General features: G+C 36.5%; 1 protein-coding gene across 3 annotated transcripts in view; it reads left to right on the top strand.

Annotated features, from left to right (window-relative positions):
* The window catches only part of dnah5 (dynein, axonemal, heavy chain 5), a 78,595-nt gene that overhangs the window by 43,351 nt on the left and 14,392 nt on the right, over nt 1-20,852 (top strand). For all 3 annotated transcript variants that reach the window (XM_088929161.1, XM_088929162.1, XM_088929163.1), the window contains 21 exons: nt 571-747; nt 1,399-1,603; nt 2,018-2,160; nt 2,989-3,123; nt 3,566-3,688; nt 3,773-3,986; nt 4,421-4,644; nt 5,397-5,595; nt 5,683-5,855; nt 6,208-6,338; nt 7,820-7,973; nt 10,868-11,135; nt 11,885-12,116; nt 12,455-12,569; nt 13,549-13,725; nt 13,960-14,163; nt 14,751-14,930; nt 15,559-15,696; nt 18,157-18,292; nt 19,927-20,243; nt 20,557-20,712. In XM_088929161.1, coding sequence (XP_088785287.1) covers nt 571-747; nt 1,399-1,603; nt 2,018-2,160; nt 2,989-3,123; nt 3,566-3,688; nt 3,773-3,986; nt 4,421-4,644; nt 5,397-5,595; nt 5,683-5,855; nt 6,208-6,338; nt 7,820-7,973; nt 10,868-11,135; nt 11,885-12,116; nt 12,455-12,569; nt 13,549-13,725; nt 13,960-14,163; nt 14,751-14,930; nt 15,559-15,696; nt 18,157-18,292; nt 19,927-20,243; nt 20,557-20,712 — 3,801 coding nt within the window. The remainder of the gene's footprint in view (nt 1-570; nt 748-1,398; nt 1,604-2,017; nt 2,161-2,988; nt 3,124-3,565; nt 3,689-3,772; nt 3,987-4,420; nt 4,645-5,396; nt 5,596-5,682; nt 5,856-6,207; nt 6,339-7,819; nt 7,974-10,867; nt 11,136-11,884; nt 12,117-12,454; nt 12,570-13,548; nt 13,726-13,959; nt 14,164-14,750; nt 14,931-15,558; nt 15,697-18,156; nt 18,293-19,926; nt 20,244-20,556; nt 20,713-20,852) is intronic.

The raw sequence follows: 20,852 nt of genomic DNA, 5'->3' as shown, positions 1-20,852 counted from the left end.
TGAGAGCTATCTCATTCAGTGTGACTATTCAACAGCTCCGACAAAATATGGATATGGTAGATATATCCAGATATCCATTTTTTTCTCTAGTCATTAGGTCTAGTCATTATGTTTTACCATTAAAATCCTATGCCTGCTTTGCCCTGTTTCTTTCACATACGTTCTTCAAACTCCATAAATGCTATTGTTATTGTATTGCTATTCCAAAGCAAAGCTTTTATTCAATTATTGTAATTGACCACAGCTCTGAGCTGATCTGAGAGCCCTAGAGTCCTCCTGCTGGCTGAATTGTTCTTGAGTTATGTGGATATTAGCTGGGGTTCTAATATTTATTGTGACACTCTTTCCCTCTGCTACAGCAACAGCCAGGTATGGAAGTAATTGAGGATAGTAGTTTTTCCACTCGGTATCTGATACAATATACCTTATAGTTGTACAATGCAAAAAGAACAAAATGCATCAGTACTGGTGTTTTTAGCCTCAGTGACACAAACAACTCTGTTATAAGTACCTCCAAGGAATATACCTCAAGAAAATAGTTCTGCATCACTTTTTTCTTTTTGTTTGTAGGGCTGGTTGAAAAAACGGTCTCTACAGGAGGGAAATGTTTTGAGGGAGCTATACTCGTCATCTTTCCCAGAACTCTTCAGATTCAGTGTGCAATCCTTGGAGTACAAGATGGAGATGCTAGAGGCCTTTGTAATCATGCAGAGCATCAATATGCTTCAGGGCCTTATTCCCCCAAAGGTACAGTAGATTACATTAATCTTAATACAGTCCTGCCCAAACACAAGACAGTATGCTGCTCCACACAAGCTGTAAAGCATTCAATGTTCACAACCAAAGAAAATTAACCTTTTAACCACATGGTTATTTGAAGGTAGAATTAAAAAAAAAACAACTATTTTAACAGGAAGATAATAATCCTTCACTTGATTCTAAGTGGCAGAGTGTTGTGACATAAAAATACAATAACATTTAAAATGCATGTTTGTGCCCAAACATCATGGTAGTTTTGAACAAATAAAAATAAGTTCATGAGAACATTTGTACTGTATCTTCTGCCTTCACAACTATGACAAAGAACTACAATAAAGCTATGACTACAATTAAAAGTTAAAAATGCTGTTCCTTTACTTTTCTTTTGAGTTCGAAAATGTTTTCTGTTGGTTTTACAGCTTATCTATCATGATTTATGGGATTTGGTTTTCATTTTCTGTGAGCTGTTAGTTGTGATCTTAGGTCAGTCCTAAGGAGCGAAAGGAAGTTAAAGCAAACTAGCACAGTGTTGAAGAGGTTCCCAAAGTAAGCAGGTTGAAAACAGGTTCCCATGTTTTCAACCTGCTTACTTTGGGCACCTCTTGCCATTCCTCTTGTGTAATGGCGTGGTCGTTTCAGGAGCAGGGAGGGGAGGTGACACGGGAGCACCTTGGACGTCTCTATGTATTTGCCCTCATGTGGAGTGTCGGGGCCCTGCTGGAGCTGGAGGGCCGGAGGAAGCTGGAGACCTGGCTCAGGGGTCACGAGAATATCCGCCTCGACCTTCCCAGCATCCCGGCGGGCAGCGAGGACACCATGTTCGACTACCATGTGACCTCTGAAGGTGAGAAACTGTTTCTAAAGGTACAAAGGAATAGCAAAAAATGTGCAATTTCGTTTAGGACACACCGAATGTGCTTGAGCAGCAGAAGTGATTTCAACTTAAGGATTTCAACTTCACATTTCGATAGTAAACCAAAAAAGTTAGTTTAATAATGGAAATAAGCCAATTGTCTTGTAATAAATGATAATGTGCTGGTCAAATTAAAGTTTGCTCTTGGCGTCTTTCTGGAAATGAAAAATACTTCATTAGAGAGGTTCACTGTCTATTCCTGGATGAAAACAATGTTTAATATTTCATAGAAAAGGGCATTTAAAACATTCATTAATAGGAAATACTTACAAAATAGTCTTAATAAAATAAAAACAGTCTTTGCTGTGCGGATGAATTCCAATGAGAGTGGTTTCCTGTGTACAGGCCAGTGGGTCCACTGGAACATGCGTGTTGAGGAGTACATCTATCCCCCTGACAGCACTCCAGAGTATGGCTCCATTCTCGTTCCAAATGTGGACAATGTCAGGACCGACTTCCTCATCCAGACAATTGCCAAACAGGGCAAGGTGCGTGACTGTTTGAACTAATGAGCACCTGTTTCCTATTATTATCTACTGTATATTAACAGTTACTGTGGGGATAATATTATATGAAACCAATAGATTACACTGAAGGCATTACTTATGATTACATTAAATGAGTCATGTGTTCTTTTGTTTAATTGTAAAGAACTGATTATAGAGGTATTATTCCTGTATTTCGGCATTATCTCCATTGTGTTCTGCTCTCCTTGAAAGACAAATTGATCCCCGTCAGGGTGGTAATGTTTCTTTATACGGCACTGAAAGTAATTGTGTTATTGATCATTTATGGATCATTTACAGATTGTCCATGCTTACCTCTTTGCTACTTACAAAAATGCAGCAAAGCTTCTTTTTAACAGCTGACTAACTAGGTTAAATTAATAGTAATAATTAACATTAGTTTATGTACTATATATGTAGTAGTTTCTTTGCTTCGTAACATCCTGCCTTTAGTGATGAGATGAGCTTCAGCTAGATTTAAGCTCTGTTCTGATTCAAGTAAATAAAATATCAAGGTGTGTCCAGTGTAATTTACATGTTTCCATAATTGTAACATTTTTTTATTTGAACATGTTGCTTTTATAGTAATAGCAGAAACGCTAACATTCTTAAATTTATTCCAAGTTGACATACAGTATATATCCTTTTAGAAACTTTGGCTTTGTAGTTTAAGACGGTGATTAAAAAAGTAATTCCAAATAGATCAGAGGCACAAATCTTTTGATCTTTGCCCCTTAAGGTTGAAACTACTTTAATATTGTTGCATAACTTAAAATTAATACATTTTTAAAATAAACCTGTGTTTTTTAGGCTGTGCTGTTGATTGGTGAACAGGGTACAGCCAAAACTGTTATTATTAAGGGATACATGTCAAAGTATGATCCGGAGTCTCACATGGCCAAGAGTCTTAATTTCTCTTCTGCAACCACCCCCCTGATGTTCCAGGTATACTGAGTCATTAAGTCTTCTTTTTTTAAATGTTATATTGCTTTGCTTATTGCATTGCAGTTAGAAAGGATAGGTTATGTAATTATGTTAAATTGGACAGCAACAAAGACTAGTAAAGGTTTCACAATCATTATATTTTTCTCATTACTGACCAGTTACTTTTCTGCTTATTGAAGCACAACTCCTCTCTTAAGGAGAAATGACGAAGTTGATTTCTGTCTGCGGTTTACTGGTAAATTACTTTGTGTTGCACCATAATTAATAATGATAATGGTAGAGTCATAAAATATAAAATGAAGAGTCATGTGCGTTAGATAATGTGTTTAAAAGTGAATAGGGTGCCAAGATTAATTGGATTATTTCTGATGTACCAAGATGAGAGATTGTTTTTTTAATTTTATTCGGTTACCTTGCATAAATAAACTCTCTGTTGTTCCAGCGTACTATTGAGAGCTATGTAGACAAGAGAATGGGCACAACTTATGGGCCTCCAGCAGGGAAGAAGATGTCGATCTTTATTGATGATATCAACATGCCTGTTATCAATGAGTGGGGGGATCAGGTATTCATTTTGGACTACCAGTACAATGTTCTTATGCATTAATTAGTTCTTGTGTTTTAGTTGTACTTGCTTTGTTTTTTTTAGGTGACAAATGAAATTGTCCGCCAAGTAATGGAACAAAATGGGTTTTATAACCTGGAGAAGCCTGGAGAGTTCACTAATATAGTGGACATCCAGTTTCTGGCTGCCATGATCCACCCTGGAGGAGGTCGCAATGACATTCCTCAAAGACTTAAGAGACAGTTCTCCATCTTCAACTGCACCCTCCCCTCTAACTCCTCCATTGACAAGATATTTGGTGAGAATGGTTTCCCTTAATGTTTTTCTTTATTCCTGGGGAAATTAAGAGTTCACATTTCTAGTGCTGTGGAAATCAATTTCTTGCATTGATTGATTTTATCTGTTCTCAGAAGATCTAGTTTTATTCTAATATTTCTCTTATGCGCTTTTTAATGCCTTTCAAGCTTATAAAGAAAGATATTTTTTTTAAATAAAAGTTCTTACTGCAAAGTATGTTTTTGCTCTTGTGACTGACATTTCCTGCATTTTGAAATGTGAGTTATATTCTCATGTTTGTGAGAATATAATATTCTTTATTTTCATATGAAAGCAAAATTGCCACCTTACTTACCCCCCAATGCTGTGAATTTTTCTATTTATATGTATTCTTTAATTATAGGATTTGCAGCAAGCAGCACTGTATTTACTCTATTAACACTTTTACATTTTCAGGAGTGATTGGAGTTGGACACTATTGCTTTCATCGAGGCTTTTCAGAAGAAGTAAGAGGCACTGTAGCTAAGCTGGTGTCTCTGACACGCAAGCTGTGGCAGATGACTAAAATCAAAATGCTCCCCACTCCAGCCAAATTCCATTACATTTTCAACCTGAGGGACCTTTCCCGGATTTGGCAAGGAATGCTCAACACCACTTCTGAAGTTGTTAGTTCACAGGATGTAAGTGGAATGATAACAAATAGTAAATGTTATGTAAATAGTAAATATCGTAACCATTTTTTTCAACCTTCTCTCATTCTAAAGCTACGGTCAAACGTATGGAAAATATTCTGGCTGTAAGAAAAATAGAGTAGAAAACTATTCACTTGACACATTCACAGTAATAAAAACATTTTTTCTTTTAATTTCTGGGTCCTTTACAACACAACATAGACCCTTAGGATTGAATGTTTTGAATCTAAAAAAGGTATGGAAATAAGTTATCCATACATCTAAGAGAGATGTTTGCAATTTTATATCCTGAATATATAGTTTATTATTTTTATTGCAGCATTGCTTTATGGTGACCATACTGTTTTATATTTTTTATTCAACTGAATGAAGTTACTCAGCCACTACTACAAATTATATTAATTATTATTAAATAAATAAAATACAGTGTGTGGCTCTCAAGAGTGATGTCTGAAGAAGACTGTAGTGCTTGCTATGAGAAATTTGACCCTGTTGGGTCATCATAATCTTTAGTGTAACTAAAAATTGAGCTTCACAAAGCAACATGTTGACCTAACAAAACAACTCAGGATCTAATACTCATGACGCAACCAAATAGTGGTGTTAATATGTGTTGTTTTGATACTGTGCTCAGCAGCCCTGTAAGATATTGGTGATATTTTACAATGGCAGCTGTTCATACACAGTAGATATCTCTATATGTCTACATGCTTCTCTGCTGTCCCTTGATGGTTTTTCAGGTGGTGCTTCGGCTGTGGAAGCATGAGTGTAAGCGAGTTATTGCAGACCGTTTCACTGTTACCGAGGACGTGGCCTGGTTTGACAGAGCTCTGTCTAAGCTCATGGAAGAGGAGCTGGGGGAGGAGGCTAAAGCTGTTGTCGATCCTGCAGTAGATGCCTATTTTGTTGACTTCCTGAGAGATGCACCAGAAACTACTGGTACTGTGTTGAATTTATTTTTGGATACATGTCATTGATGTCTCATCACTACTGAATGCAGGTTAATTCGGACTTTTTCTTGAACAGGGGAAGAGCCTGAAGACGCAGATTTTGAGATGCCCAAAGTATACGAACCCATTGAGTCATTTGAAAGCCTGAAGGATCGCTTGAATATATTTCTGGCTCAGTACAATGAAAATATCCGAGGAGCTGGTATGGACATGGTCTTCTTCCGGGACGCCATGATTCATTTGGTGAAGGTAAAGGAGAAAAAGGATAAAAGAAGTTTTTTTTTAAATTCTGTGGAAATACTGTAGCTACTTTCATAGCTTAATCACTGTTTTTAGTATTTGAAAGCGTTGCTTTAGGAATTTAAGACCTCTGCAATGAAAGTGTATTATTGCACTGATTTGTACAATGTCTAATATTTCATTGTTAGTATTTAGTGAAAAATTTAATTTAGGTGTTCGAGAAAGATTTTCCAATTTGTACACAGCAGTCATCTCTTTTCTCATGATGAACAGGAGCCTGCTCTATTAATGTTCTATGTACTTTCCCTGAACCTTACACCGTGGGAGCTGAGTGTTTGAGAAAGCTTGGGTGCCTTGTTAGGTGTCGCGGATCATCCGCACTCCCAGGGGAAACGCGCTCCTGGTCGGGGTCGGTGGATCTGGAAAGCAGAGCTTGACAAGACTAGCGTCTTTCATCGCTGGCTACAGAACCTTTCAGATCACTTTGACCAGGTAAGTGTCTCTTTCTCTCGGTTTCTGTTATTGATGTCTACTATAACACAGTGCTGTACCTTCTTAAAGTTTAAAGAAAATGGGTAAAATCAAAAGCGGGAACCTCAATTCTGCAACACGTTGAAACCATCACATTTTTAAGTTGATTATTACGAGCAAAAATATAATGTTGATTTAACAATGTGGGCCTCTGTTTAAGTAGTTGTTTTCGATCGAGAGAATAAATTCCTTCTAATATTAAAATAAATAAAAGACAAATGCAAGTCACAAGCCCATTATTTGGTGACTGCATTTTGTTTGCCATAGGCTTCTTGCTTCTACCCTGTGGAAACCTGCCACTGAATATTGGGTTTGTAGTTTGCAACAGCAGATGGATTGAAGTTTTAATTTAATTCCAGGACCTATTGCACAGCTGATGGGCATGACCGTTTGTTTGGGTAAATGTGTCAATTAATTAGCAAACATTGCACACTGAATTTAAAACATGGGGAATAAAAAAGAAATAATTTTAAACTGTTCTGGGAAAAGTTTGTTTATGCATCGTTACCAGAATGTTTATGCTGAATTTTATTATGTTACTGTTTTTTGGTAATGAAATTATTTTTTATACTTGTTTTCTGCATTACTTTCAGTGTAGGAGCTAAATTATGCTCCGTCTACAAGATGTCTTAAATTACGAGGCCAAGTAACAAATACGCAGTTATCAATATTGTTTTTGTTTAGATTATGATTTACTGTAATACCAGTAATAATGCAGTTTTGTATTATTCCAGTAGATGGTATCTTTGTATAAGATTGTGGATGCATTTAGCTGTGAAAGTAGATTCATAGATGGACACACTGTATGCAGAAATAAAAAAAAAACTATTTTTAGTTCCAGCGTTTTGAATAAAAGTATGTATGACGGAAATGTCCATCTTTAAGCTAGCAATGGGTAATGTAGGATGTCTTGGATGTTTTAATATTTAATTGGGAGCTGTCATATCTATTTACTAAAATCACAAAGAAGATGCATTGCCATCTGTTATACACAATACCTCAGCTGTGCTTATTTGTAATAAACTGTAGGCTATGATAACACTGAAAATCACTTGTTTTCTCAATTCCTCTTTTACAGCTTATAGATGCAAGGACTACTTTCACATTTCCCCTTTTTAGAGATAGGTTAACATTTGACATATACAATAGGCTCTACTTAGGTATTTTAAATGCATATAACTAATGTTAGTTACCACTGTATTTCAATGGTTTCATTATGTATCATAATGTTAAAAATACTTTGTGGAAGAAAATCGTATTTAATCTCTCGGCTTTTGTAGCCGGCATTTTTTTTGCAATGAGAATAGGCACACTGCTTTGCTTTAGCTTTCCCATGAGATAAGTCTTTATAACTTAATCTATAACTATAACTAATCATATAACTTAAAACTTTTATCAAGTTTGTAATGCACTTTGGCTCTCTGTGCAATTTCTATTCCCAGATCTTATAACACCTCCAACCTGATGGAGGACTTGAAAGTGTTATATAGGACAGCAGGTCAACAAGGCAAAGGCATCAGCTTCATCTTCACTGACAACGAGATCAAGGATGAGTCCTTCCTGGAGTACATGAATAATGTTTTATCATCAGGAGAGGTCAGCAGTTCTTGTCATACAGACTTTTACTTTTTTTTTACATAGGACCAAGTAATAGGTTCATTCCATGCTGAAAAGAGAAGAATGGAAACACAACGTTTCAGTTGTGGAGCCTTCTTCGGGTGTAAAGTTGTTTTTTACATATCTAACAAAGCAAAGGAAGAATTTTTTGTAAGCGCTTGTTGTGACATTTGTCCGTTTCTAATATGTTACCATCCATCTATTCATCACCTGAAAACAACTTTTCCAAATAAGGATTGTGGCATCCTGGAGCTTATCCTGTGAGAACAGGACACATAGCGGGATTGCACCCATTATTTACATAATTAGTTTTGTGATGAAGCCAGCAGCTATATTACCCTGCAACTCACAGCTGGTAGCCTGGTCAGTACCTGGATGGGAGACCTTCTGGGAAAAACTGAGGTTGCTGCTTGAAGAGGTGTTAATGGGACCAGTAGGTGCTCACCCTGTGGTCTGTGTGGGTCCTAATGCCCCAGTATAGTGACGGGGACACTACTGTAAAAAGAGTGCCTTCTTTTGGATGGGATGTAAAACTGAGGTCCTCACTCTCATCCTCACACTCTTCATCCCTCCTATGAATAACAGAAATGAGTCTACTTCAGGGTTGCTCTGCTTTCTTTGGTCCTGCTACCCTAGTCTGAACTGAATGACTGACAGAAAGTCATCAGGTTATTAGAAATAAACTGAATTTCTTTGTCAAGAAGCTCAGACTTGGCCTTTAAAAGTTTTTTCAGTAGGATAGCACTATAAAGCCTGCATCAAGCTCAGTGACTAAATGGTTAAAAGCATTAACAGTGGTTTTCTAGAGACTGTGATGAGCAATCAAGTAGAACATTTGTGGTTTATGAAGATAGCTGATCAGAAGTGCATTGTAATGGAAATAGATTGTCTTTTGGTATTTGTCCCTCTGATGTTGCTTACATGCAGGTGTCCTGTAGCATGAAGAGTCAGCCTTTTATAACTGCTAATGATATTCTGCCAACTGCTTGCATGGACACACACTAGTTTATTTAGATGCCCAGGTTATTTAGATACTGCACTGAAGCAATGGACAGTGTCAATGGCCAGGGAAAAAGATTGCATATTTTTACCACCAGTTAGTAAATAGTAACATTCTGTAGTATTCAACAAAACAGAGATGTAATATGCTGTTATCAAAACTTATAATTAATAACAGTGAAAAATGTCCTAGACTTACAGTGCAAAGAATGTGTGTTGTTGCATATTGGTGTCATGGAGATGCAATAAGTGTTAATTGAATTTTAAGGGAAAGGATACGTTAGTAAAATTAAGATTTTATACTGAAAACATGGTGCACTATGTATAATGCAAAGAAAGCTACAACATTTTGACCATTACAGATCATGTTCCATGATTGTCCATTTTCAAAATTATTTGTAGGGTTGTTTCTTTTGAGAAAAACAACTTATCTTGAGACTGAGGAAACGCCATGTGTGCTTCATTAAATAAAAGAAAGATGTAGGATATAGTTTCGTGATTTGTTCCAATATATTGGCCTTTTGTAGAAAAGTGTTGGAATTAAATACTAAAGATGAGTGTGAGATATTTTAAATTATTATCCTGAGACTAAAAAAATGATAACACCCGTGTAAAAGTAATTTGTTGCATTTAAGAAACAGATGGTTTATATAAAAAATGCTCTCGTAAATTGAAAGTCAGTATCTGACACCAGGAGCGACTGCACATTTTTCACACTGAAACCTACTGTGTCATCAGGTTTGTTTGTTAGACTGAATGAAGAGAAGTGGTGGAGGTGCACATAATTCTTAATGGAGCCCAGAGGGACTCTGACATTAATGGGCTTTGGTTCTGCTCTGGACCCCAGCAGTTTACTGAATTGACGGTTAGGAACAGTCCCTGAGAGTCAGCAGTATCCATCAGACTCTCAGAGGCTGTATTTTTTAGGTTTATATTTTTATATTTTGTATTTCATAGGTTTGTGGTTTGTATTTCATCACAGGAGATGTATTTCCTGTGGTCATTTCTAAGGAAATCCTGCCAGCCTTCTTTAACTTAAGATTCGCTCACTGACTGTAAAACGTGTTTAATTGTTTGTACTCACTGACTTGAAAGAGCCTTTATTCTATAGTACAGTGAATAACACACATCAGAACATGTACATTAATTGGCGTGCATCTCTCATTCTGTTTAAAAACCAGCCCTTTCCCCATACTGAAATTAATCATCCATGGATTATAATTAATTGATTTGGTTGTGCAGGGATGTGCTCAGACACGTTATGAAGGCTGATATGTCAAATATAAGTGAAATAAAAAATGTGCAGATGTAGTTATTTTCCTTATTAATTCATGTTTATTAAATGAATAATCTTTGTCACCTGTAGAGAGCTACATTTAACCCTGTATATGCCATGTATTGACAGAATAAAAGTCATTTTTATTTGTTTTGGAATATGATAGTTTATATCAGTATTTTGGAAATTGTTTTGTGTCAAAAGAGCAACAGTTTTGCCTAAGTTAATCCAGGTTCACTTCCCAGTACTGGTGCCAAGTTTGGAACAGCTTGTCCAGGCTGCGTGAGAGAGATTGGAATAATCCAACAGCACAGCATCTGTGGCCTGATGTAGAGGCCACAGATGTTTTGCAGTTATATAGCTTCCAGGATATGTACATCTGCATAACAAACAATACCAGGCTGTGCCTTTTACAGTAAACATCACGTTGAAGACAAATATGAATAAATCATAATGAATTTACCTACAGTATGTCATATTTGCTCAATAAAATGTGACTGCTCCTTCAACACCAAAGTTTATTTCATTATTAGTGTATAAGCTTCTTTTAAAGCTTAGTATATATTTATTTGAAGGAGTAAATGTTGTTTTCTTCTAGGTATCTAACCTGTTTGCACGCGATGAAATTGATGAGATCACTGGAGACCTCATACCCATCATGAAAAAGGAATTTCCAAGACGACCCCCAACCAACGAGAATCTATATGAATACTTTATGAGCCGGGTCCGTCAGAACCTTCATGTGGTTCTGTGCTTTTCACCTGTAGGAGAGAAGTTCCGGAATCGGGCTTTAAAATTCCCTGCACTCATTTCAGGCTGTACCATGGATTGGTTTAGTCGCTGGCCTAAAGATGCTTTGATTGCAGGTGGGGCTACCTGTTCACATTCTGTTTCTCATTGAATACTGATGGCTAAAGTATCACTGCTTACTAGTTATCTAAGACAAATTAATGCAACTAAAAGCTGTTCTGTTTAGGCATTATGTGTGCTGCAGAAATATATTTTGTAATATGTAAATTCATACAGTATCTTGTTTTTTAAATCAATTTCTTTTACTTACAGTAAGATATTAACCTTAATTGATGTAAACCAGACAATACACAATAAATAAACATACTTTGCAAATCGAATGCAAATTATACACTCCCCTGCCAAATTATTCAAGAATGTTCTGTAACAGCATATCGAAGATAACCATCCTGTCCAAAGTAATAGAAATAGTCTAGCAAGTGGTTTTCCCCATGACTGCTGTGCACTAGCAGATAGTAGGAGTGTGTTGCGCTATGGAAAAGAGGGCTGTTGTGAGTGATGCCAGGTGTTGATGCAACCCTATGTGTCAATTCTAATGGCCTCAGAAGTTTATAAGCAGTGGATGACTGATAAAAAAACAAACAAACATAAAGGTGAGTACAAGTCAAGCTGCAAAAAGCTACTGGTCCAAGAAATCAGACAACTGGGTTCACATCTTGTGTGAAGACCATACATGCATGAAGACCAAAGGCATATAAACAGCAAGAAATAATTTCACAAAAATGAAAATACAACAATGTAGCATTGTGTAAATTTAATAGCAACCTGAAGAAACTAATTTGTGTTTATTTTTGATCTCGCACAGTGTCAGAGCACTTCCTGTCTACCTATGACATCGATTGCACTGCCCAGGTGAAGGGAGAAGTGGTTCAGTGCATGGGCTCCTTCCAGGATGGTGTGGCCGAGAAATGTGTGGAGTATTTCCAGAGATACCGACGCTCCACCCACGTCACTCCAAAGTCCTACCTGTCATTCATCCAGGGCTACAAAACCATATACAAAGAGAAACACTCAGAAGTGCAGACCTTAGCCAACAGGTATGATATGTGCCTCAGCGAAAATACATTTCTTACTCATATGTCCTGTTTTCAAAATTTTAGTGTTATTTAACTGTCCTTACTTGCAGCTTAACAAGATCCTGGAGTGTCCGAATGAGAGTTTCTTGATTGATTTACACAATATATACAGCACGTCCTAAGTGGTACACAACAGCGTATGTCAATACACATCACGTCAGATTTTCACACAGGGGTTAACAAATTTGGATAAAAAATATGAAATTATATCCTTTATTTCACTAACCACATACTCAGTCTCCAGCATCAATGTTTTTTTCAATGTGGAATTATAAGATCACATTTTGCTCACCTGACAGAATGAACACAGGCCTGCAGAAGCTGAAAGAGGCCTCTGAGTCTGTGGCTGCCCTCAGTAAGGAGTTGGAGGTGAAGGAAAAGGAACTACAAGTTGCCAATGAGAAGGCAGACATGGTTTGTACAATATCTCTGGGTTACCTTTTTTTTTTACTCAAAGGTGATCCACTCAGTCCTACTGCATTTATGATTCTGGAAACAGATACTTATTTGAAACTATACTTAGTTAAACTAAAAAATATAAATAAGACAAACCAATTTAAAAAAAATGCCAAGTTCTAGTTAATGTTTTCTATATTTTTCTAGTTTCGGCTGGCAGGCTTATGTTTACTAGCGTAACAAAAGCCGACAAAATAAGGTCTTTACCAAAAATCAGAGTGTTCTGTAGGCTTGGGCCAATATCTATTATAGGTTCTACTTTAGACAGGGGCAGTGATCTGAGGACATGCTTATCAGTTTTCTTTTATGCTCATTAGCTCCTCACAGTGCCCTAAACACCCCCTCTCCTTTATCCCTCTTTTGGTCACAAATTCTAGGACTTGAACAGTAGTTCTCAAGACACCCTCATCTCTGTGTCTCTTAGCTGCTGGGCTAGCTTGCATGTGTCTACCATGAGTTTCCCTCTTCACTGTGCCATGGGCTTTTAAACAAATGATGAAATCAAAAATACTTTAAAAAAATAATAAACATATACTGTATCTTTCATTAAAATCTAATTTCATAATTCAGAAAATTGTTCTGATGATATGCTACAACAAAATATATTGGTCTCACGGTTTCCAGTTACTGGTACTGTATGTTTTTAAAAACTGGGTTTTAATAACTGTGTGTTTTGGGTCCCAATTAACTTGCGAACAATTTTGTAAATGTATGTGGGTTATAACAGGTCACAAAACATTTATTAGCTTTAAGTTATAAAGGTCAAGCTAGAGATGCTTTAATTAAATAGACTGTAGTTCTCCATGCTGCTGTACATTTTCCTCTATTCCCTTTAAGGCAAAAACATTTGAAACCATCTGAACATAGAGCATTAGTAAACATTCTTTGATTAGTTTTCTTATCTGAAATCAAATTGCTTTGCCTTTTTTTCCTTCAGGTGTTAAAAGAAGTTACAGTGAAGGCTCAGGCAGCTGAGAAAGTGAAGGTGGAAGTGCAGAAGGTGAAAGACAAGGCTCAGGCCATTGTGGATAGTATCTCTGCTGACAAGGCCATAGCTGAAGAGAAACTAGAAGCTGCCAAGCCAGCCCTGGAGGAGGCGGAGGCTGCTCTGCTGGTGTGTAAGCATAGGCATGGTTTCTTAGCAAGCATCTGGAAGTGTGTGTTTCCAGTCAAAGTGATCCCATTCACAGAAGTTATTATGACTTGTGAGGGTATATACACCGTCTTTCAAAAGTATCAACCCCCCCCTTTCAGATTTACCCTTTTGTTGCAGTTTGAGCTTGCAATCATGACATTTTCAAATTGAACTTTGCGTTTAGATTGATTTTTTAAAAAATATTTACTGTAGACCATCAAACCATCTGACATTGCGACAGTACGCACACTGGGACGGCCCCCACACCTGATCATGCGCATCATGGACTGTGTGCTGCTGCTCTTCCAAAGGAGGGTTAACACTGTAAAGATCGATCCTGAGAAGAACTGCATTATTCCGTCCTGGCAGGAGTCACTCAAGCTCATGACAGCAGGAAACTTCCTTGGAAGTCTACAGGTATGGGAGTCTGGTATCTAGAATCACACACACTGCACGAAGAACCTGAGGGCTTAATAAGGGTCGTTACAATAGGGGTCGTTTTAGGAAGCATAGAAACCTTGCAATCTATCTGAAGCTTCAAATGTCACTTCAATGGACTTCTTCAATGTAAGCACTTAAATGTTGTTTTACAGATATGTTTTTATGTATTCTGTGTGGCTACAAAATGTGTTCTGGATTGTGTTGTTTAAGAAATGTGAATACTGTATACCAGTCCTAAGAGACACACTGAAGAGCATCTCTCCTAAAAGACATCAGTAGAGTGTCTTCTGTCACTTATTCTCTGACATGCACTTAAACCACAGCAGGTGTAAGTTAAGGAATTGATACTACTGATATCCATAGTGTATTGATCTTAAGTGAAAAGCAACTTTAGTTCTTTATCATTCTTATCCAAATACAGAGATTTAACCCTATGCTATTTACAAAGAGATGTTCTGTGGTCTAAATCAAGACTGATGCCAGTGTTTCCAAACATTTCACTTAATAACACTGGTAATTAATTTCAATTTACAATATCTGTTGTGTGTGAAAATTGTTTCTAGACATTCCCCAAAGACACGATTAATGAAGAGGTGGTGGAGTTACTCCACCCTTACTTTGATCTGGCAGACTATAACATTGAAACAGCCAAGAGAGTCTGTGGGAATGTGGCTGGCCTGTGCTCCTGGACTGAAGCTATGGCTGCTTTCTTCTCCATTAACAAAGAGGTGCTTCCTTTGAAGGTACGGATACATTTTACAGTACATTTTGTAATTCATGTGGACATGTGAGGTTGAAATCAAGGAATGAGGAGTATTCCTACAACTCTTTACAACTCTGTCCCATGTGTAACCATGGAATGTCATCATGTCTCCAGACAATCAAAGCTATTTCAATTTATTGTGATTATTTTAAAGTAAATTAACTTTAAAGCTGAAAATTACTTTATATAATCAATGTTTTAGTGTCCTTATAAAATGTCCTTCTTTCTGTTATCTTCTGCTTCTTCCTTCTTTCTTTCAGAATAAATTTAATTTTACTACTTTAATTTCAATGAATGTTGTTGCTGAAAAACAAGTGGAATCAAGTTAGAACTGTACAAAGCTGTATTGGTGAGCCATTCTTCCTGTGGTTATATGCACATCCCTTGATCAGCTGTATGATGCAATATACTCAGTGAGCCCCTAGAATAAGAGCTGTACTGTATGTGTGTCAAATTCCACAGGCTGAAATGCTACTACCAAGTAATGTAGGGGACATGACTGTTTATAATCTATGTCATTTGTCTCAACAGATAATTAATTTTTCTTGCTGAAAATGAATTCCCACTACATATGAAACTACTAATAATTCCTATTGAATTTCTCTTAGGCAAATTTGGCAGTTCAGGAAAATCGCCTTGCTATAGCCAATGCAGATCTGCAGAAAGCACAAGCAGAGCTGGATGCCAAGCAGGCCGAGCTAGATGTTGTGCAAGCTGAGTATGAGCAAGCAATGATGGAGAAACAGGTAAATTATGACATGCAATTCAAGTACACATTGAGACTCTAGAGTATGAGTAGAGCAGGTACATTATTGTTTGGTTAGCAAAATGCCCTCATTCAAGGTGACATAAAGAAGCTGGAAAAATGCATTGCAGATAAGTGCTATTATACAATTTCAAATTTTAAAAAGCAATTTGCAAAAATAAAATACAATTTTAAAATGCATTTGCATGCATACAATCAAACAGTATACAATTAGTTACTAATAGCATCTTTGTTTTCTTAAACAGTTCCATTCTTATCCAGATGCTAAATAAGGCCAGGCAGTGTGTATATATATATAATTCATTTCATTTCATTACAGATGGCAAATATTGCTGACATCTTTTGTAAAATGAATGAAAAGCATGACACTTATTTAATATATTTATATAGAGAAATTACTTTTTAGTACATTGCATTTTATTTACTAGTTTACCTTTAATATATTTTATAGTAATTGTTCTGAGTTATTGTCCTGAGACAATGAAAAAATGTAAGGATCTAAAAAAGTATATAAATAATGCAGCGTGAGTACATTTAATGAAAGTCTGGACGACTTGTTCTTATTTTTCAAAATTTAATTTAGTGCAAAACCAATGGGAACCCTTCATAAAAGTGCAACCAATGTTCCAAATTATGTCTAGTAAACTATTGTATAATTAGAACTTTAATTATAAATTCATACAATTAAAATTCAATTGTTCTAACATAGGTCTTGCCAGAGGAATCATTAATATGTATTAGTTTCTTGCAAGGGTTCCAGGTAATTGTTGTGGCTTAAATATTTTGCTCTTACTGTGTATATATATGTAGACATATACAGACAGAAAAACTAACTTTGAAAATGGATAACCTTGTTTTTTTACTTTAAGATAAATGCTTCCTTTTATTTACTGCAATCGTTTGAAGAGTAAATCGCAACATTAATGTCCATGAATCCTTTTATTTTTAGTTTGTAAGGAGCTCCTTGCTATTTCTCAGTTTTTAAAAATGAGTAACTACTGTACATACAGTACATGTATACATACATGTATTCAGTAAAATAATCAGGACTATATTATATTTGTATTCCATAGAATGTGGACAGTTAAACTGTGGAAAAAACTACAAACAAAAGCAATTTCTGTAATTTCTACTTGTTCCAAATCTTTTTAAAGTAATTTTCTTTCATTGAAGGTTTAGCTTTACATAACACTATCACATACAAAAACTGCTTTCTTTCTCAAAATTATGTGGCAAATTAGCATTTCATATGAAACTTCTTCATTACCGGTTATGGGCAGTTACCATAATTAAAAGCTATTACTTGATTATTGTAGAAAAATACATACATAATCATCATGTTGTGAAAAATAAATTGGAAATCTGTAATTCATCAAAGGAATGAAATTGCTTTAAATAAAGAGTACAATGTCTTTCACTAAAAAGGGAGAAAAAACAGAATGACTTGGTTTACTGAAAAGCCGTTATTAACAAAGCGAGAACAGCACTTACTGCGGCCGTCCGCAGATGTGGACACCAGCATTTCGTCAAAGTGTTAAAACACTGATGAGGCAGTTTGTCACAATATTTGGATTCGACACAGATTTTGAGAAGATGATAGAGTAACTCTTTACCGAACAGTGCAGTGCTGCAGTACTTTAGCAAGATGGATTTCCATGGGTGAAAACCAAGATCTTCATTAAAAACAATACAAGAAAGCAAGCAAAAAATAATTTTCCATTGAATACATGGAGAGTCCTGGATTTTATGTTAATGATATTTCGTGTCAGATGAATCCAAAACATTTTTTAATAGTTACATTTTCAAATAGTTACATTTTCATATTTTCAATTAAAAAGTAACCCTATAATACAAGCTTTTATAGTAGTTAGGTCTGCTAGTTGTTTATTTATTATTTGTTATTTTTATATAACTTGAATAAGTAATGCAAGCAGGTGTTTGACAGCAAGGGAGATGTTTGTCATTGCTGGGTTAGAAGCTGTGTCAGTTACGGAATGAATATTGTCAATCGATTTTAAAAATGTGGTAATCTTTTAGTGGTAATTGCACATACCACATTTGCTCCTGTTTCAAAAGCTGGATTGAAAACAATGTGCTGAATTCCAGTTGAACTATGTGGGATTGTGTCAGCCAGGCTGTCCATGGTTTACCTCACAAGAATCACTCACGGAGGATGCAGTGCAGTCAGATAGAGCCATAATCAACTTTGCTGAATGCTTTTTGGATTTAGCAATCTGAAAAAAATGAGACTGGCTCTTATTTTTAGAAGAGGGCCTCATCATCATTTGACAAACCTGCTAAAGGTTTTCACAAACTTTGTATTTGTATTAACCGTATTATAATGTGTGATTGAAATTCTGGGTGGCGGGTCTGTGTGCACACTAGAATATTGGTGCAGCCAGCTGCAGGTTGTAATTGCTCTGTTCCTGGTGTTGCCTAGACCCTGCTAGAGGATGCAGACCGCTGCAGACACAAAATGCAAACAGCTTCCAGTTTAATCAGTGGCCTTGCAGGAGAAAAAGCCAGGTGGACAGAGCAGAGCAAAGAGTTTGCTGCGCAGACCAAGCGGCTGGTTGGTAAGTAAAACTGCAAGTTTACCTCTGGTGTGCGAGCACAGATCGGTCGGGATCACATTTCCCAGAAACCTCTGGGGGAGTGAGCTGCTGCTCGGTCACCTGACCAGCTGCTGGGAGATGTATCTATTTTTTTTTCACAGCAGGACTCTTTCGCCTCCATGACCTTTGTCTTAAAATTCTGTATAATACAGTTGAGTAATTGTCTCAGATTGAACTTTTTAAAAGTTCTTAAAGATTTTTAAGCATTAGGATGTAATCAAGGTAGTTAACTAAAGGTAGTTTTCTCACTGAAAAACTCTTACTTCCTGACAGATGTTTTTAGGTTGTTGCTCTTTAGTGATGAGGGAATATAGAATTCTGGGTAAAATTACTCATGTTAATTATTCTTGTCTTTATCGTAAGTGACAGATAGGCAAGCCCATCTATTTTCTTTTATCTTATTAATTTGGGGAAACTTAATAATGAAATAGATTCCTTAAGCATGGAGATTCTTAAATGTCGTACCTTTAGGAGAGCACTATAAAAGCAATAGTGGTAGACAGTCAACCTGGGAGGAGTTTGTTTGCATCATATAATAAACTTTAGTATAAAGTTTGAATATAGTAAACTAGAAATTTAGAAAATACTAATATCTAAGTTTTTATACAACAGTATTGGAAAAAAAAGTAAAACAATCTTGTATCCTGTGGAATGCATGAAAATATTTAATTACCTCCACTGGTCCAGATCCTGAGTGGTGTAACTGATAAGTATAATATTGTATGTAAATATAAGTGATATTGTTTCACCACCATTTCAGACACCAAGGTGGCACTTTTTCTTCAGCCAATGGCTGAATTACATCAACAAAAGAGGTAGAGCTTCCCTGTATTGTACCCCTTCAAAGAACAAACTATTTAGATCACAAACCATTCACGATTATAGCTGACACAAGGCATTTATCTCAATCATTTTTTTTGTCCTCTGTGAGAGAGACATGGGTGCCACACTAGGACTGTGAGGTAAGGAGTCTAGTACCTCCAAGCCATCAGTCTTATACAGACATGGTCGGTGGTTGTTGTCTGCAATAGCCTGACTGCTTCCCCTTATCAGACTAAAACATTACATTCAGCAGAGAAAGCCTTATATTTTAGTTGCTTTGCTAGACAGCAGAGATACTAAGTTGTGTAACAATCCCCGTGAAAATGTCTTTGCAGTGACAGCATGTTTCACCTGTCTGTCTTCCTTTTCACATAATGTGCGGGGAAGGCACTTGAATATTCTTCTTGCTATTGTGAAAAAGCATTGAACTACACTCTTACCTACTGTATTTCTGTAACACGAAGCATCCCTACACGTCCATAAATTTCAGCAACGTTCTGACCACATTTGCACAAGAGCCAACCACTTTTCAGCTGATTCTTGGAACTACTATGGACAGGTGGTGGGTTTACAATGAAGCGGGGAAAATGCGTTACAGTGGTCTACCTATTCAAACCACCTGGGCAAACTAATTGTTGTAAATAAAGTTGGTATTTATAAAATCTATTAAATGTTATGCACTCACAATCTATTAAGCTTTATATATTTGATTTATTTCATTATTTACCTTTCTTCACATTGCCTTCAATTTATTTAGCCATTTTCTTTAACAGGCGATGTATTGTTGGCTACTGCTTTCCTGTCATACTCGGGTCCTTTCAATCAAGAATTCCGTAACTTGCTTTTAACCGACTGGCAGAAAGAAATGAAGACGCGTCGAATCCCTTTTGGAAACAACCTTAACCTCACTGAGATGTTGATCGATGCACCGACTGTCAGTGAATGGAACTTGCAAGGGCTGCCTAATGATGATCTGTCCATACAGAATGGAATTATTGTCACTAAGGCTGCACGTTTCCCTTTGTTAATTGACCCACAAACACAAGGCAAGATATGGATCAAAAATAAGGAAGCCAAGAATGAACTACAGGTAACTGCATAGCTTATATGAGAAATATTCTGTAAAGCCAGTTCTTACGGCGTAATTTGAATGATTCCAAATTGGATGTACAGATGTACGAAAACTGCCTAGATGATAAGTAACTATTAATTAGCAAATGTTTACTACATCATGTTTGTGAAATGATAAAATGTCAATATCTGACTTATTTGCTTTCAAATTCATTACAGTTTCCCATGCTGTTACATAAAAAACGTTATTCATAGGACCAAATGAAGAAAAAACTAATTGTGTTCTGTAAGTAATGAATATAAGTTATAATGCACTCCTTTTTTCATTGTAGATAACTTCCCTTAACCACAAGTACTTCAGGAATCACCTGGAGGACAGCTTGTCCCTCGGCAGACCGATGCTCATTGAGGATGTGGGAGAGGAGCTGGACCCCGCCCTGGACAACGTCCTGGAAAAAAATTTCATCAAAACAGGATCGACGTACAAGGTACCCTGACAATGGAGGGTTTTGCTGTCGTATAACATTTGAGTCCATGCACTACATGTATATAAAGTCAGACATATCCATGCATTTGTCCAATGAGCTTCCTCTCAGTGATGCACAAGTTCAGTCTGAAGGGTTACATA

The sequence above is a fragment of the Atractosteus spatula genome, chromosome 12 (genome assembly GCF_055471065.1).
Source record: "Atractosteus spatula isolate fAtrSpa1 chromosome 12, fAtrSpa1.hap1, whole genome shotgun sequence".
NCBI classification, from domain to species: domain Eukaryota; kingdom Metazoa; phylum Chordata; class Actinopteri; order Semionotiformes; family Lepisosteidae; genus Atractosteus; species Atractosteus spatula.
Note: the sequence above shows the minus strand (reverse complement) of the source record. Positions and strands in the feature narration are given on the sequence as shown.